The 17,919-nt window shown below is 54.0% G+C and overlaps 2 protein-coding genes across 2 annotated transcripts; one reads left to right on the forward strand and one right to left on the reverse strand.

The window, feature by feature from the left end:
• Window positions 1-10,776: 10,776 nt before the first annotated feature.
• On the forward strand, window positions 10,777-13,765 carry SAPIO_CDS9919 (uncharacterized protein; the record flags this gene model as incomplete). The annotated part of the gene is made up of 4 exons (XM_016791203.1): window positions 10,777-12,267; window positions 12,368-12,502; window positions 12,569-12,591; window positions 12,844-13,765. 4 exons carry the CDS (start codon window positions 10,777-10,779, stop codon window positions 13,763-13,765), a joined length of 2,571 nt encoding a protein of 856 aa, XP_016639047.1.
• Window positions 13,766-14,593: 828 nt separating this feature from the next.
• Window positions 14,594-17,919, reverse strand: SAPIO_CDS9920 (uncharacterized protein; the record flags this gene model as incomplete). The annotated part of the gene is made up of 2 exons (XM_016791204.1): window positions 14,594-14,658; window positions 14,742-17,919. The coding sequence occupies 2 exons, from the start codon at window positions 17,917-17,919 to the stop codon at window positions 14,594-14,596; spliced, it is 3,243 nt and encodes a 1,080-aa protein (XP_016639048.1).

The following is a 17,919-nucleotide window of genomic DNA, read 5'->3' on the forward strand; positions in this document are numbered from 1 at the left end:
CCCTGCAGTGGCGTTTTCCTTCAATACCTACAAGACGACCCCGGAGGACCCCTAACATGGCTTCCTTAAAGCCGGAGGTGGCCCAGAATAACGTGCGCTATGTTGTCCCGGGACAATGGATTGATGGCTTTTCCATCTTGGCTCTTGTGGCTGACCGTCACTTACAGAACCTTGTCAGGGAACGGGATCCATCCAGGTTGAGCGATAATACTTCAATGATATTGATCCGACTCAGGCACCCAGATGGTTCGGAGAACGACAATCCCTGCCCATCGCCTTGCACTAGCTTGTTGGGCAGACGCCAATCCGGAAGCGACTTTAGACATTCGAACTCCCAGCACACGGAAATCACGAAGTAGCTCCACAGATCAATTGATCAATGATATCCCGCACATGGCCGGAAGGTGGGGGCGAGAGAAGACTGGGCAGGCAGTGAGGAGGTATCAGCCTTTAACCCTTCTGTAATATCGGTTATTTCATATATCTTAATGCCCATTCATTCCACATGCCAAAGTGGTTAACGAGTGGTACATTTGAAACCCGTGAAGAGCAAAGTAGAAGGAAAGCACGGCTGGAAAAGAGTTGAGTGGTGAGTACACAACCATCTAAGCCCGAGTTGAGGCCATGACGCCCCAGTCCCACTCTTTCTTCTCGCGCTTTTGAGAAAGCGCTGTCAGCGACTGTGCGTTGTGTCACACCCCCTTCCCGAGAATCTGTTCATACTTGGGAGCGTGTTCCGAGGATTGATGGACTGGTGTATTACATGTCCGTTTAATTGTATCTGCCTATGTCTCCTGTCCCACCCTGCTGCACATGAGAAACGTTTCAAGGCAGGTAGAGCTTCTCACAGCTTCCTGCTGCTTAACTTCCACAGTTCCCGATCAGGTAAGCAGAGGAGTGAGGGAGCCGGACGTAGAAAGCGCAACTCCCGAGACAGATACGGGCAAGGAAGGCACTGGAGAGCAGCCTCTTGCCTGAGTAATAGGCGAAACGATTGAGCAATTTGAGATTACAACGGCTCGAAGGGTCGGTCGAATCCAACACTGCTCACATCCTGACTTTTCCCCACTATCTCCATCTTCTAGATTTACGGACACTTCAAGGTCTACCCCCGTCTTCAAGAGATCAAACTGCCCAAGACAAGCTCCTCTGCATCTCCAAGCCATCAGCCAAGTATCACCTACGGATATTGAACCCTTCCCACTTCCGACGGGAAACACTACGCCCTGGCCTTCGGTGCGCTGTACTTGTTCGTTGGTGACCGCACCAATCCCGCAGCTAGTTGAGGTATGTCGTGTTACGACCATATTCTTCTCGTCCGGCCAGTCCCCGCCTTTTCCTGCGGTCATGTCACGTCAAAGACAAAAATTGATGCGAAGCCCCAGGCCCGTGCACCAGATCTCTGCGCCCCATCCAGTGCGTTGGAAACCAGAATTGCGCTGAGGCAAACCGGCCAGGGCAGAGGGGACTAGTGTCGCCTCTCCACCCAACCCCTGAAGCCCGAAGCCCATCTCGATTGGGAAACACCGGCTTCAGCTTCATCTAAGTGCCGCCGGCGAGATCGCGACTTCCATCGGCGTCGTGGTTGTGTCGAGTGTGAATGTGTACTCGATGTATCCAATTTCGGTACACTCCAGGTCGCATATTTTTTTTTCGAACCCGACAAGTACGAAGTACTACTTCATCGTCCGGTACGCCCATGGGATTGGGCAAACTTGGTTCTGGCATCCATCAATATCCATCCTTAATATATCAATATTTACAATCCTCTGCCTTCCGGAATGGTGTCCAGTGCGCAGTACCCTCCATTCCCCTTCTCCTGACCCTTGGTTAGCTGGCACAACACGGCGTCGACAATTCGGGGAAAAGATTGATTGGCTCGTCTGTGATCTCGCGTCCAATCGCCAAGTGTCCCAGAGCCTCGGAGCTGATTTGGGAGATCCCCGGGAGAGGCTAAAGCACCCAAGAACCACCGTCGAATCACAGAGCCAACACCCCGGATAACGAATCTCACCATGCCCTCTAGGTTCTGGCGCAAGGGTTGGTGACAGCTCAGATCCTTCTACCCATCAATTACTTCGTACTGAAAATTTTCACCGGGTTTACTTTTTGGTTTAATAGTCTCCTTTGCTTATTCGTCTTTCCATCTATTCCTGTCACCCCTATGAATGACCCTTGCGACGTTTGAGACGCCCTGCTTTCCATCCCTCCCATGCTCCATCCCACCACACCACTTGTTTCTAGCGGACCAACTGCCAAATTACGCACAATCGTGCCCCTCTCTTCATCCCCCGCCCCACAACGTAAACCCTCCCGGCGTGCTAGAGTCAAGAAAACGCCGAAGAAGTACCAGTGGGAGAGAAATGTCGATTGCGGACAGAGTTTCAGCCGGCTCCGGAACGCCTAGCTACCTCGTCCGATACACAATGTATTGGTGTACTTCCGTACGCTACATCAATCGCACTTTGAGAGAGGTCTCTTTCCCACTTTTCATACTTTTGTCTCTTGACCCTCCCACACCTGACTAGTGCAGATTATAGACACTATTACGTCGCTGGGCCAGTGTTCAGTGAGCCAGGCGGTACCGAACCAAGTTTGATACGCATCCCCAGAGAGAAGATTCCTAGGAACAACCCTGGAGCCGCGATAGTGCAGCTGTTGTAGTGGCTCCTGCAGAGCTAGGGTCGGTTCCTGTAGCTCTTGCCTATGGCCCATTTTCAGTGAGACACTCTGGTTCCGTACCTTCGGTCCCATACCAAACCCCCCAGCCCGGTTCTAAATGCTAGTGTATACGCTACTGCAATTCTTGTACTGGCAACTTCGAGAGGCGTTTCGATCCTGTGCTTCCCATTGGGACCCTTTCTTCTCGCTCGATGACCGCCCGCCTGCTAGACCCGGTCTTCTATCCGGGCTCGTCATGGCGCGTGGTTTTGTACATTGGCGCCAACCTACCTCGCACTTGTAGAACCGGCTGGCGCCTTTGCTGCTCCTCGAGCTTCACGGCAGGATTGTATCGCTTTACCTGCTCCCTCCCCAGTTTCCCTAAACAGACCCCCGTTCCATTCCATGAGAGCCCCACCCGTGCCTTTGCTCCTCCAACATCCCTAGCTTACCTGCTGCTTGACGCCACAATCGAACTTTGACTATTCCCTAGTCTCACAAGGATCTATCTCTTCTGACTTGTCTCCTCCCCGTCGGACCTGTGACGGAATCCCGTTCGCTATCGGCTGGTCACCTAGTCTATCCTTAGATTCCATAAACCGTAGAGCCTGCGCTCCCGTACCCGTCAAGAACGTGGCTTTCTAGTGTCTCCCCTTAATCAAGCGGAGCCCACGCCCATCTCCACCTGCCCAACTCTCTTCAGCTGTCTTCCTCCCTCCCCAACTTTACTGCCCATGATAGGATCTAGTCTGGATACACTTCAACCGAAATCTAATAATATAAATACCATTTCATGCCCCCCCATCTTCTCCCCACGACTCCTTGCTCACCTCCCAAATACCTTTCATCAACACCACCTATTCTTCTGCTTCCATCTTCGCTCCTGGCCTTGGAAGCGTTTAGCACAGGGCATCCTACCCGGTCCTCTACCACAGCCAGCTCTCCACTTACATCTGACTACCAGATCATTCGCGCGTCACAATGGTCAACTCCGGATGCTGTCACCATGCCGCTCTTCCTGAGCAGGGAAGACCAGTCGACCACCAGTTTGTCCCAACCGCCTCTACTCCTGACAAGGGTGCAATCGTCATGATGGTATAAACCGACCTCCCCTATCAGCGGCAGACTGCCCTGGCTTCACTATCTTGGTCCGCTGCTCACCTCTTCATAGGGCAGTATCCCTGGCTTACGGTGCCCGACATGTGCGGCCCAGGGAAAGGAGGTTTGGGTTATTCCTGGGCGCAAGTGTGGATATTGCGGCACACCAGTCGGCTAAAGTGCTTGATATCTGACAGCAGTGAGAGAACTTCGTGTGGACGTGCGTTGAAATCCTATCTGCTTGCAACATAGACTACCTCTTACGTTTGGCCCTGAAACTGACTTGGACGAGCAGTGTTTTTATTTTCTATCTCGAATCGAAATTTAACAGGCGTAAGGAATTGGTGGGCTCGCGGACGGACTCTCGGGGACTAGGAATGTGGTATTTGGGCTTTGGGGGCACGATGGCCAGGGAATGGGATTAATGGGCATTAATGGTAATGAGCATGGGATGCGTCTTTTACTCTTTCTTCGGATTATCCTAGCACTCGGCGTTCGCAGAATGGCTGGGCGAAAGTTTGCAACAACAACATCCTCCGAGTTCGCATGCGATGGCGACCTGTCTTCAACCGTCAGACCCACGACTGGACACTGCCACGATGTCTGCCGCGCCTCGATGGACACGCTGGTTTTAGGGGATTGGGACTGCGAGCGGAAGCCCCGGTCGTTGCTGTACCCTGCCTCACATCGTTGAGCATGTTGAGCGTGCTGTCACCTATTATCACTTGTTATTATTATTTCCCCCCTATTTTTTCCTCTCCTTTCTCTGCCAAAATTCCTGTTTCTCAAAGCCCTGCTGGACTGACAGGGGCCATGTCTCATTGATTGAGGCCATGGGTATAGAGGTTTTCGGTCTGGTAGCTAAGAGGGGTGCAATATACATAGAATGACATTTTATTCACTTCAGATCCCATTTCAAGTAAAACGCCTGCGTATCCTAGCCAGGAATAGCAGAAAATGGGTTATATTGCACATCGACAACCACGCGACTCAGGCTCAGGCGGTGCGGCGAGGCAGGTCGGAGGTTACACCAATGGTGCATCACACCAGAAAGTGCTTAATGATACAACCTCAAGCTGCGGCCTTCCTTTCCATGGGTTCAAGCCACAGAGCCACCAAGATTTGGCGGTTCTAGGTAATAGCTTGCGCATTGCGCGCTGAATTACATCCCAGCGACGATCATGGAGGTTTCATGGGGTCAGAAAATGAGAAGCTCTGACCAGCCGCCTGGTTAAGCACTGTGATGGCACTAGCTAGCACTGGAGCGGGCTGGTAGGTAGGCAGGCAAAGGTCAGCGGCTGGCTTTGGCCAACTCTGAATGCCTGGCCATGCTCTCCCATACCGGCAGATTGAGAGTGAAAGGGCTTGGGCAGACAACAGCAGGAAGCTCGCGCCGCATATTTCTAAGTACCAAGAGAGGGGTCGAGCTAAATTGAGAGGTCTGGGCAGTTCGGCAAATTGGGGCTCTTACTCCGCAGGATATTCATCCATATTACGAGCAGAACTGTTGGTATCACTTGGTACTATTCAACTGCTATCCAACTGCAGCAAGGAAGCCACCGCTAGATTTGGGAAAGTTGAACACTGCTGGCTGTGCGCAACGCAGCTCTGAGAGAACCAAACCGGGATGAAATAATGACTATCCTCCAAGTGTCCGCAAGGACACACAACCAGACAGATCATCTCATGCCTCATCCGGCTTAGATCTAACTAATACGGGGCAAGCCATGTACGGTGAGTGCTGTTTCGAGGTTTAGAGCGACAAAAAAAGACATCCTGATTCTGGATTAATTGAGACGAGTTCGCGAGCTGCGCAAGGGTTCTTGCGATGACGTATCACATCTCGACTGTCGCCATTTGAACTGCGCATGGACCGGCGTCTCTGGGTCGGATCCCCCGAACCAATGCGAGGTCGGCAACCGGGGCCACCAAAGAAGCACATCAACCATCAAGACCAATAATGGTCAAGGAACGACACGATGCACTTTGAGAAGTCTGTAATATGTACAACTGGCTACCCACATCGATGAATGCCCACATGATAGTTGCCTGGGAGGGAATAGATCAGCCAAACTCGTTCTTGGCCGATCACATCTTCCGCACGTTTTCATTAACCAGCTCCTTTCCCCTCCCTCGCCTTTTTCCACCCCGAAAACCCGGTTACCAGTTTTTACTAGCGAATCGATCACAGGGTACCCTGCAATAAGAGCAAGGACCAATGGTACCTCTGAAGAGGTGCAGAGCCTGGGGTATGCAAACGCACGCAGGGTTGCTGGGCGCGCTAGTGTGCAGTACATGTGGCAGGAGGGAAGTACATGTGGACGAAAAGAGCGGCGGATGGGAATTTTAGCCTGCAGATCTTGAGGGGGCCGGGCCACTGGGCCGGGACTGCATGTGGACCGAATTTAGCAGTCATCTGGTTCAGAGGGAATTACTTGCTTCGTTATGGGGTGGTGGTGAAGGGCGCAGGCCTCTGCGCCCTGGGTGCCTCTCTACACTAGTAGGTCGATCATTGTGACACCTGCTCCCCTTGCCCACCCCGGATGATAGGATAGTCTGAGCAAGGGCGGCCGTGATGATCATCGGATATGTCGGAGCGGTTTACTCAGACACGACCACACCGCCCTAAATCCCGTCCCGGAACAACGACAACGATGGTTTCTGAGAAACAGCGCGATAAATGGAGGTCTGGAGAACCTGGTGTGGCGGGCGGGACGACGCCACTTCAGTCGCTTCAGAGTGTGCATCTTGACAGGCGGGCCTTCATAGCAACACGCCCGCATGGCAGATCGCCTAGCTAGGCCATGCCCTAATGAAAAGACGAGCGGCTCCTCTTCTAGAAAGGCCCATTCTGCGACCTGGCCGACGCCGCCTATGCGTGTCGCAGTTTTATGATATCCATTCCACTGGGCCGATTCTGTGCTTGCTTCTTTTCTTGGTTGAGTTATTAAAAAAGAGGTCCCTTCAGTCATGCTCCCTTTGCCTTTCCGCAGTTGCATCAAAATGGGCAGCATGGCTTCGTAGAGCTGGTTGAAGAATCAGTCGATCCCGGGACTATTCCGCACGCCCTGTTCAACGATGTAGCGTCAATGGTCCCAGAATACATTCTCTGGTGTGTGCCTCCCTGGTTCAAGGCGACCCGTCGGCTCACCCTCCAATATTAGGAGAATCGCCGTCGAAATATTGCTTTTCCTCGTGGCTTTAATGACGCTGGAAGGCTGGGCTACCCGCCAAGACACCCTTTTCTCATCCCCAAGGACCTGCGGGCCCAGGATTATCAATGCAGCAGCTCCGGCCAAGACTACATATTATTGGATGGAGCCGGAAAGGTTCAATATATCGGTGCTTCCGGTAGGGACGTGATGTAATGTTGACGATGCTTTTCAGACTCTCTCATGACTTCAAATGTTGCTTTCCGCCTCGCTTGTATTTGAGGCTGAGTTGCCTGCTTCAGCGCCGCTCGCTCTGCGTTCTGCGGAGTACTGCAAGACTGCGCATTACTCCACTCGCCGGCATCAATTAATTGACCAATATGGCATGCTTTACAGGCATTCACAGGCATGTCCACCTCGTGATCCTCCGTATACGAAATATGTAGTGTACGGAGTAGGAAGTATTTGCAATTGTTACGTACCATCTCGAAATGACCTCTCGCAACTCGCAACTCTTAACTGATATGGCTACCCTTAATATGACCAAAAAAAAGCAACAGTCCAATCCCCAGCAAGAGCGGCGACATATCATCAATTGTAATTAGGTAACTTCGACGAGGGGGGGTCGAATTGAGTACGGAGTACTGATGATTACTTCGTACCTCGTAATAATACTCACCCCCAGAGAGCTATCCGATGAGAGGAGAAAAAGACATGCAATGCCGCTCTTCCCTTGGCCCTCCCTTGCCCTGCCTGCGTGAGGCCCTCCCTTCATATCTCTGGCCTGGCCTGGCCTGGCCTGGCCTGCCAATGGGCAAGCCTTCATTCTAAGTACGAAGAAATGTCCGTTTGCCGTGATGGTGTTGCTGCCTTCATTCTCCGCGGCTCCTTTGCCGAGCGTTCCCGGAAGTTCTGAGCCGGAAGCACCGCATGCCTTTGTAAATGCTACGAAGTAACACAACGGCCCAGGTGGAGGGAGAACATAAAGACCGGAGGGTCCATCCCGGAACAGGGGTGGGCACTGGCACTTGACCACCTTTTTCACTCACATTTACTAGTACTGCAACGCACATATGACACCCTCCAATAAGTGGCTCAGAGCCCAGGGTAGCGATATCACCTTGGGACGACATTTACCGGGTTACTGGGAGATGTCAAAAAATCCCTGCGTCACATCCACCAATACGACCCCCACACGCACGAGCTGTACATGTCGCTACCCTGGCGATCTTTGTATGAAAGTGAGTGAGATGAACTGGGATTGCGACGAAGTGGGATCGAGCTGTGGCTATTTGTCCGAAAGAGGACTGGCTGGCGATTGCTGCAACCATGGGAAATGTGACAGGTAAATAAGTGATCAATGGACTTTCCTGTATTCCTTCTCATCTCGTCCAGTGAAGGGATCGGGTGGTAGATTACAAGGGAGGAACCTTGACATGCCTCCCGTCCGAGGTCTTTCCTTCATATAGTTTACAAGTACCCGCGGAGATGTGAGGAGTTTCGTCTCATTGATTGGATTACGAGGCGGACGAAAGTGCTGGGCAAACATGTTGGGACGAGAAGCGGGGTGCATCCTTTAGCAGGTGAGACTCGGCAGGTGCAGAGGGTTTTCATCGAACGAACGTTCACAAATGGCTGTTGGAGTTGAGGTTTATAAATTAATTTAGATCGTGGGTATGGGAAAAGCATTGTGTACTTGATGAAGGTTTTATGGTGGTTGGGCCATCTTGAAGCCCCCAACTGCTTTCTTTCTCCGGGGGTGGCTGTTCCCGACTCCTTGGCATTAGTTCCGGCTAGGGTCCCTTTTTTCCCATTCAGAATTTGGATATCGTTTTCTGTCTAAATGCCACATCCGAGACGAAGCCTTGCGGTGTAGCATGACGCAGGGATGATTCAGGAACGCCACAGGCGTGCTTTCATTTGAACGCAGGCCTTCAAAGTTGTCTCCAACTTTTGACAACGTGGGGGTTTTTGTGAACTTGTTGCTACGCTACATCCATCAATCTTGGGGTGAGAACCCGAATCAGAGAGGGGATATAATAGGGTAGGGCACCTAACTGTAAATTAGAGAGCTGAGACCCCTCAACAACTCTTCCGGTTCTCGCTTCGAGTTCCGCCAGAGGCTTATTAACCTGGCGGGGGATGGTCAGTCCCATCGCATTGCCATCGTTAATGAGAGCTAGGTCTGGCCCAATTCGTTGCGTTCAGCAATGTCACTACAGTCCTCGTTTTCCGACCCAACCCGGCGTCATTTTTTCTCCTCATGCTCGCCGACTACCTCGGTGTTTGTTGCTGTTTACGTCGTTGGAGTGAGTCCCAGCATCAACTGATCCTTTTTGACACTTGCGGAGGCTTGGAAATGCTTGTGTGAATGTTCCGAGCTGTCATTTTTGGACGAGGGGCGGCGGGGTGGCTGTTCTTCGCCAATGGGTACAGGTAACATCGAAGTGTTGTACACTCCACCAACAGGCAGCCTTGGGCAGGCATCGAGTCTTAATCGACAGGGTTGAGCTTGATAGATGCCGGCCCCGTTTTGCCATTTTGTGGAGGGGTGAGGCGTTTGACACTACGAAGTGCACTACACTACAATTGTAGCACCGCCGCTTATATTCTAGCTGCAGACTTGAACTCAAGTCTGAGGCCTGACCAAGCCAGCGCCAGCTGACAATGATCGAGGTAGATACCCTGTAGACTGTCGTAATGGACCCGCCGATCCCCCGTCCCTTGGAGCCAGCTGAGACCGTTGGTAATGGCGGGTTGCCCTCCTCCCCTCCGCAAGTACTTCGTACCTCATTACTTGGCAGCACCAATGAATCGTAAATTTATTTTCATTAATGCTTCTTCTTCTTCTTCTTCTTCTTCTTCTTCTTCTTTTTCTTTTTCTTTTTCTTCTTCTTCTTTTTAAGAATTATTTCCACTGGCAAATTGATCTGCGAGGAGTATTTCCCCATGGTCCTGGAATTCATTCTCATGTGCAAGCTAACAAATGCGTCGAGATGCGGCTATTGACGTAGTGGGCTGGCTTGGCCTAGCGTTTGGACCTTCTATACCGCCAGGGTCGTACTGCACACTGCACTAGTTTGGCGTTGTGTGCGAGCTTATGTGATTGATTTCACCTTGGTTCGTTCAATTGTTGCCTTAGTGCGAAGTACACATGATGCAGTGTAAATACATTTGATACTTGGCACACTCCTGGTATAAACTTCGTACACTCATGCCGGCAAACTCGCTACTTCACTGTTCGTACGAAGTAGACAGTTGAGTGCAGGTGCAAGCCAACCCGGACGCTGTTCCTGATGACTCGGGAAAACGACTTTCACTGATACTTGCCCAATTCGACGGTAAGCTCAACTAAGCTGCGTAGTTTACCTCAGCTCGATGAAGAATGAAGTAATACAGCCACAGCATCAGTTGATACGCTGGGCAGCCGCTTGTACCAGTACCACGGACACAGAGCAAGAAGCCCGCGCGTTCTCTGTCGTCGTACCTTTGTACTTGGTCGTGTACTTCTCAACACCACACACGTCTCAAAAAGACTCAAGCCTTTGTCGTCGTCGCATGGTCCGTGCGGCCCGACTCCCCCTTCCCTCGTCAGCGTCAGCGTTGCGCGAGTCTCTCCAATTGTCATTGTCTGTCCAAGTCCCGTTGCCAGCTCCGCCACCCCACTCGGATCCCGTTTCGCGCGAGTCCAGTTAAAGGGGCAATTCTCGTGTTCCAACATCGCTTCCCATCGTGCCTTGCAATTCTGCAGCAATCTTACTCACCATAATCCCCCGGCATTGTCAATTGGACCGGTTTGTTGTGGGCCTGTCGACCACCCCCTCCCCCCCTGGGCCGCCAAGGGCCCAGCTCAGCCCAGACAGTCATGACCACTTTCGGCCAGAGCGGCATTGACATCCTCTGTGACGCCGCTGCCAACTCCTCTTCACATCCTCCTCCTACCCAGGCGGCCCCGGTCCAGCTCCAACCGGCCCGGAGCGGCAATGTGACGGCGCCTCAACTTCAGCACCTACCGCAGCCGGCTCCGGCTCCGGCTCCGACGCTAGCCCCGTCACTCACCACCGGTCAGGTGAAGCAGTCTAAGAGGAAACATCCTAGCTCACCTAGGTCGACACCTCCCTCTCACGTCTGTCACATCTGCGCTAGGGTCTATGAGAGGGCTGATCATCTCACGCGCCATTTACGAGCTCACGAGAATGCTCGTCCTTACCAGTGTACCAGGTGTCCCAAGCGCTTTAACCGCGCCGACCTTCTCACCCGCCATGAGGCCACTCATGATCGCGACGGTACCGACTCGGGACGCGCGTCTATTAGGAGGAGTGACCGTGCGTCTGAAGCTTGCGTCCACTGCGCTTCGTCCAAGTCGAAGTGTGAAGATGAGAAACCATGTACCAGGTGTAGGACTAGGGGCCTCGTTTGTGAGATGCCCACCAAACGCTTCAACCAGCTCCGCACTCCGAGCTCCTATGCCACGGCCGTGTCTACTCCTGAATCGACGTCGTCGGTGGCTGCTGGACCGGAGATTGGCGCCGGTTCATCCTCACTAGCGCCTCAATACGACGCTGAGATAGACCCGGATGCTGGCAGTGCCTCGTTCCTGAACGGTTCCGCGCAGGCTGCTGCCAGCAACGGACGCCATTTGCTGCAGAGTCCCGTCTCCAATCCCATTTCCCGGAGCCAGCAGCAGCCACAGCAGCAACCCATGCAGACCTCCGGTGCCCTTGACAGTACGACGTACTTTAACCCTTCACAGAGCACGTTCCAGAACATAGACTTCTCGTCGTGGGACTTGAACTTTGACGACATCCCTGTGCCTCAATATGAGCCCTCTGGTCCTAGTCCCTCGACGGGCTCAAGTGCATCCAAAGCGTCGGGAAAGACCGTCATGAGAGACCCGGCTCGAGGCCACGAAGCTTTCAAGAGATCGCCTTGGTTATGGGAGCCCAGCCATGAGGATTACATCCGTCGAGCAGCAGAAGACCTCAACGTGAGCGACGATATCACGCGAGGTCTTCGTCTCGAGCGAGTGTCCAAGGAATTATACCCTCAAATCAGGATGGACTCTTCAATGCGCGACAGACTGTTTGCTCTAGTTCTCTCGCAGAACAAGGACACCGGCAAAGTTCCTTCCTTTCCATCACTCGGATTGCTCAACTACATTCTCCTCATGCACTTCACCCAGGAAGCCCGCAAGTTCGACACCTGGATTCATATAGGGTCCTTTGATCCTGCTTCTTCTCTTCCCATATTTGTCGCGGCGCTCGTTGCGAATGGGGCCACCTACGTGTCTGCGCCTGCTATTTGGCAGTTTGGAATGGCTCTTCATGAAGTTGTCCGTATTGGCCTTGGTCACCATGTACGTGTCGAACTCCCCCCTCGCGAAATACGCAATTGCTACTTATCCATTTGAGCATATTTTGTATATAACTAACGAATCATCCGATGATACCCAATAGATTGAGAAACGTAACTTGAACACGAGGGATCTCACTACTCTCCAATCCTTTCTAATTAACCTGGATATCGGACTCTGGAGCGGCTTCCAGCGAAAGATGGAAATTTCCGAGAGCTTTCTTCTGCCGCTTGTAACGGTAAGTGTATCCCACCATACTCTTCACAAGACAGGGAACCTCCGCATCACCGCCATACTAACACAGGAGGTAGATGATACGGAGAGCTGGTAGATTTTCATTGCCCCCGGACTCCCCAGACATTGTTCCAATAGAAACGGATACGTCAGAAATCTTGGAGCAAAAGTGGCGGAAATTCATAAATAGGGAGTCATATAAAAGGTAGTGTAATCTACTCCGTTTCCGAGCGGCGCGACTGATGGGAACAACAGACTTGTTTTGCACGTGTATTTCCACGACGCTCAATCTTCCATGTCATTGTGCAAACACCCCGCCATATCATTTACCGAGCTCTGCTTTAGCCTTCCCGCGTCTAGAGATCTTTGGATGGCTCGAACAGCAGAACAATGGCGGGATATCTACCTTTCCAAGGCAAGCTCGGCTCCACCAGCCGACATCCCCAACATCTCCGAGGCAATGCACCATCGTGATCTCATTTCCATGTCGGGCACCCTCATTGACAAAGAGATCTCCTACGCCGCGTTGCTCTATGGATTCCGCGCCCAAGTTTCCAGCTACTGGGAGTCTACTAAGTTTTACTCTGCCGGACGGCAACCTAACGCTCCGCTTACCAACTACCCTCCGTGGGTTCAGATGCAGTATCAAACTCTCTACCGTGACCTCAATGTCTTGGCCAACCACGCCGTCGCTGCCGTTCCTCACTCTCGCCACCTCGCCTTAACGTCCGAAATCATGATGATGACAACCCATGTCTCCCTCGATGACCTACAAAAATTCGCCGGTAAAGCCGGCGAAGACGAAGCCAACCGCGTCTCCGACGCCCTAGACCAATACTGGGCCACGACCCCCATAGCGCGCCACGCCGTCTGGCACGCCGGCCAAGTCTTCCGCTACGCGAGCCTCCTCCCGCCCACGACCCTCCGCGACTTCGCAGCCGTGGCCGTCTACTATGCCAGCCTCACGCTCTGGATCTACGGACTCCTCCGGCCCAACGAACCGGGTTCGGAGGAACTCAAACAATGCTGCGTGCCCGTCAACGGCGAAGAGACGCCGCAGACGCGAGAGTTCATCGTCAATGGCGGGGTTCCCGGCCTCCGTGTGGGCGATGTCATCGAGCCGATTTCGAAGGATGGCATCGTGCTTTCGACGGCAAGGTCGTTGTTGAGGTCGAATTTTCCTGTGCAGGAGGAGGCGTTACCGCCGCTTGTGGAGAGCTTGAGCCGTTTGATGTGGGATCTTGTGGGTGATGGGAGGGTGCAGTAGCTATTTTTTTTTTTTTTTTTGGTTTTTTTTTTCCCTGCTTTCTTTCCTTCTCTTTTCGCTAGTACCTGTTTCCCTCTCCATCTCTCTCTTCTCTATTGTCTGCATTTACTCTGGTGGTATGGATTACCTTCCTTGGCGCGGGATATCATGGGATTTATAGGGTCTTCTTCCTCTTTATATATGTGACCTGGCGTTATACAAACCGGGGCAATGCATTCTCGATCCTCTTACAGGGTCCAAGGGACTGGGGGGTTCACCATCTGATGAAAGGCTTGAAAACGGATTGGTGGGAGTTGGAAATGACGTTTTCAATATTATATCTATTATCTCGGTTACTAGAAACGAGGAACTTTGGGGGTTTCCAACGCTGGTTGAGGACGCTTCTTTATTTTTTGTCCTCCTTCGGCTCGTTCGCTATGTACATTTGAACAGGACGGGATATATGGGATGGGTCAATGGATTTGTTTCGGACATGCCTGTACCTAAAAGCAATGATACCATTTTGAGTGTTTTTCTTCTTTTCTAGATAAATATATACCGAAGGGCAGAATGGGACCTTTCCGGATCAGCAAGACAAAGGTTGATTATAAATCACTTGAAGGCCCGAAATACTCTCATCGCTCTCGCTCTCGCAATCGTGCTGTCGAAGAAGACAAAAGGCAATGGATCAGAATTAAATTCCATAAAACATTTCAACCAACGATGCGTAACGGACAATATCGAAGCGTAATCCGAAAAAAAAAAAAAAAAGGAAGAAGACAAAGAAGGCAAGCTCTCGCAATTGGAACAGAATCCCCTTTCTAAAGTCGGAACGAAACAGTTTGATGCTTACTCCCGGCGAGCCTGAGGCTGCGGATGAGAAGGCGCCCAGTTCGTCGGCTGCGCTGGATATTCTGTAGATTGGGGGGAGAAAACAGGGTATTAGTCTAGAAGCTCATCTTGTAAGAGAGGAAGGAAAGAGAGAACAAAAACTCACGCGGCGTAGCTTGCGGTCCGTACCCAGCCTGTGGCGGAGCCGGCTGTCCATACCCAGGCTGCGTACCAGGCTGTCCATACATAGGCTGACCCGGCATGGGCGAAGGAGAAGAATGGCCCTGATACGCATACTTGTGGCCTGCTGCGATGACGGGCGCGACGGTCTGTTCGAGAATGTTGGTGGTCCGGTTGACGAATTTCTTCATCGTCTTGCTGCTTAGGAGACCGCCGCCGCCGCCGCCGCTGGTGGGTGGACGGCTGTTTGCTGATAGGGAATGATTGAGGGCGGGAGTCTTGGGTGGAGGGGGGAAAGAGGTGGTGGGGGTGTTGGTGTAGGTTGGTTGAGGGGGGCCGTAAGAGGTTTGGGGATTGGTCGTCTGGACGCCGGGACCGTAGGGTCCTACTACGGGAGTTTGTGGGTTGGGGGCGCCGTATGGGGTGGTACCGGGAGGGCCGTAGGGACTTTGAGGTGGCTGGGCGCCAGGCTGGGGACTTATTTGGTTGCCCATGGCGGAGACGGGTCGGTGGGGAAGGGGTGGAGGGGGGATGCCGACTTGGCCTGGGAGGGGAGGACCGTAGTGGTAGACGGGACGGGGCCCGAGGTTGGCAGTCTCCGGCCGGGGAGGAAGCGCGACAGGATTATACGGCGGAGGAGGGTCGTTCGGGATCGGGAGGTCCTGGCCTGGGTGGCCGGTCATTTGAGCGGAGGCGGGCTGAGTGGGATGAGGTGCGCCCGGCCCGTAGGTGGGATGCTGGCCTGGCTGGCTTGGCTGGCCTGGCTGACCTTGAGGTTGACCTTGGGCTTGACCCTGTATTTGCCCCTGAGATTGGCCGGTAGGAGGGGAAGGTTGAGTTTGGCCTTGAGGGAGAGACGGCGGCTGGGTTGGACCGGTCGCCTGGGCGGGAATAGGCGGAGGAACCCCATAAACCGGGGTAGCGTTCGAAGGTGTCTGGGTCTGGCCAGGAGGAGGCGTCGGACCGTGAGAGGAACTGGGCGGCGGTACGTTATATGCGCCGGAGTTGGGCCGGGTAACGCTGTGTACGGAAGGCGCCTGCGTGGGACCATGGGGAGAGGGTCCTGGAGTCTGCGGCGCGGGGGTCTGTGGCACGGAACTCGATCCAATGGACGGGCTTTGTCCGGGCGCGCCGCCATGCTGTAACGGCGGCGGAGACTGAACCACGTTATGCGCTGGCGGACTCTGGGGCCTATGCACCTGCTGATAGGCGGGGTGAACGGCGGGAGGTGTCGCGCTGTGAGGGAAATACGACGTGGTTTGCTGCTGCTGCGGCTGCTGCTGCTGCGCTGGACCAGATCCTGGGGCAGGTGACGCTACACTACCAGCCGGCGAGGCAGCTGGCCCGTAGACATGAGGTTGGTTCGGAGGAACGGCGCCTGGGCCGCTGGGTGGTGGTGGTGACATCATTGGGGTGCCCGCTATCTGTGGAGGTGCCGGTCCATACATATGGGGCTGGTTTTGGGGGGCCTGGGTGGGGCCAGGGCCAAGAGGAGGGGATGTCGGCGTGGCAGCCGGTGGAGGTGTGGGATGAGCCTGTTGGGGATATCCGGGTTGCTGAGGTTGGTTAGGATTCTGCGGTCCGGAAGGCAGCAGATTTGCATTCGCAACCACTGGAAGCGCTCCTCCCGCATGTCCTATAGAAGGGGGCCTGGCTCCAATGGCAAATTGTTGTTGCTGTGGTTGCTGTGGTTGGCCAGGTTGACCGGGCGGGGTCATGCCTCCTTGAAGTCCAGGAGGACCATGCTGAGGTATCTGGAACTGACCACCTGCAGCGGGAGGTCCTCCTTGCGCCGGGCCGCCCTGTTGATTAGGCGGCACGTATGCCTGGTACGGGTTTACGGTGGCCGGCGCGGGTGTGGCTCCTTGTTGCGGTGGGCCGGGCTGGAAGGGTTGGATCTGTGAAGCTTGAGGGGGAGCTCCAGCAGGAGAAGTCGGCTGGCTAGGAGGACTATGTTGGTGAGGAGGCTGGCCTTGTTGAGGAGGGGGGCCCGGAGATCCAGGATGAGCAGAAGCATTATAAGCAACAAATTGCTGATGCGGCTGCTGGTTATGCGGTGGTTGCTGCTGTTGCTGTTGCTGTTGCTGCGGGTGATGTTGGTGAGGTTGAACCTGAGGAGGCGGTTGTTGCTGCGGAGCCTGACCTTGTGAAGGAGGTTGGTGATGCTCAGGTTGGCCACCCTGAGGTGGCGGTGGCCGATGAACAACACCCGGCATATACTGCTGCGAAGGCAAGGTAAACCTCGCATCATGAGGCTTCGGCGGTTCCTCGACAACCTGCGGCGTTGAATCAACAACGATGGCCTGGGGTTTCGTCTCATCTTTCTTCTCGTCTTCCTTCTTGGGCTCTCCCTGAACAGGAGCAGGAGCCGAAGCCGGCGCAGCAGCGGGAACAGAGGCTGGCTTTCCACCCTCGCTCGTGACGACCTGCTTCTCCTCAAGGAAGAATCCCCAGGGGTTAGCCTGTGTAGGAGGTTTCGCCGACTGAGGCGTCTGCACGGGCTTGTCGCCTTCTTTCCCGGGGTTGGGGGTCACGGCCGGCTCGGCAGGTAACTCGGCAAAGTTACCGGCCGGCGGACCGGCTTGGCCATTTCCCGGGCCCGGAGGTGGCGTCGAGATGATGGAGGAATCGAGCTCGGCAATGAAGCCGACAGGATTGGACGGTGGGGGTTGCTGGGTGGGAGGAGGGCCATAACCGGGGGAGTGAAGCGGGGGCGAGTGGAGGGGGGAAGGGTGAGAAGGGTGAAGAGGGGATTGCTGAGGGGGATAGTGTTGTTGGTGGGGATGCTGAGGATGTTGTTGTTGATAGTGAGGATGAGGCTGCTGTGGCTGGTGGATATATTGCTGCTGCTGCTGCTGGGGAGGACGATGAGGTTGGAGGGGAAGGGGATAAGGAGATTGGGCATGCTGTTGTCCTGGCTGTTGGGGGACAAAGGCAGCGTAGGCTTGGGGATGGGGATGATGCTGTACGCCTTGGGTTGGTGCCTGGGGAGGACGTTGGAGAGGCGGCGTCTGCTGCGGGTGAGGATGACCTGGGAGAGGCTGGCCTGGAGTTGCGTTTGGGTTCGGAGTGCCTTGGGGGCTTGGGGCTCCTTGCTGCTGACCAGGAGCCTGCCAGTAAACTGGCTGTTGCGGTGGTTGATAGGGCCTGTAGTTGCCGCTCAT

This window comes from Scedosporium apiospermum (genome assembly GCF_000732125.1).
Source record: "Scedosporium apiospermum strain IHEM 14462 chromosome Unknown SEQ_SAPIO_0154, whole genome shotgun sequence".
NCBI lineage: Eukaryota > Fungi > Ascomycota > Sordariomycetes > Microascales > Microascaceae > Scedosporium > Scedosporium apiospermum.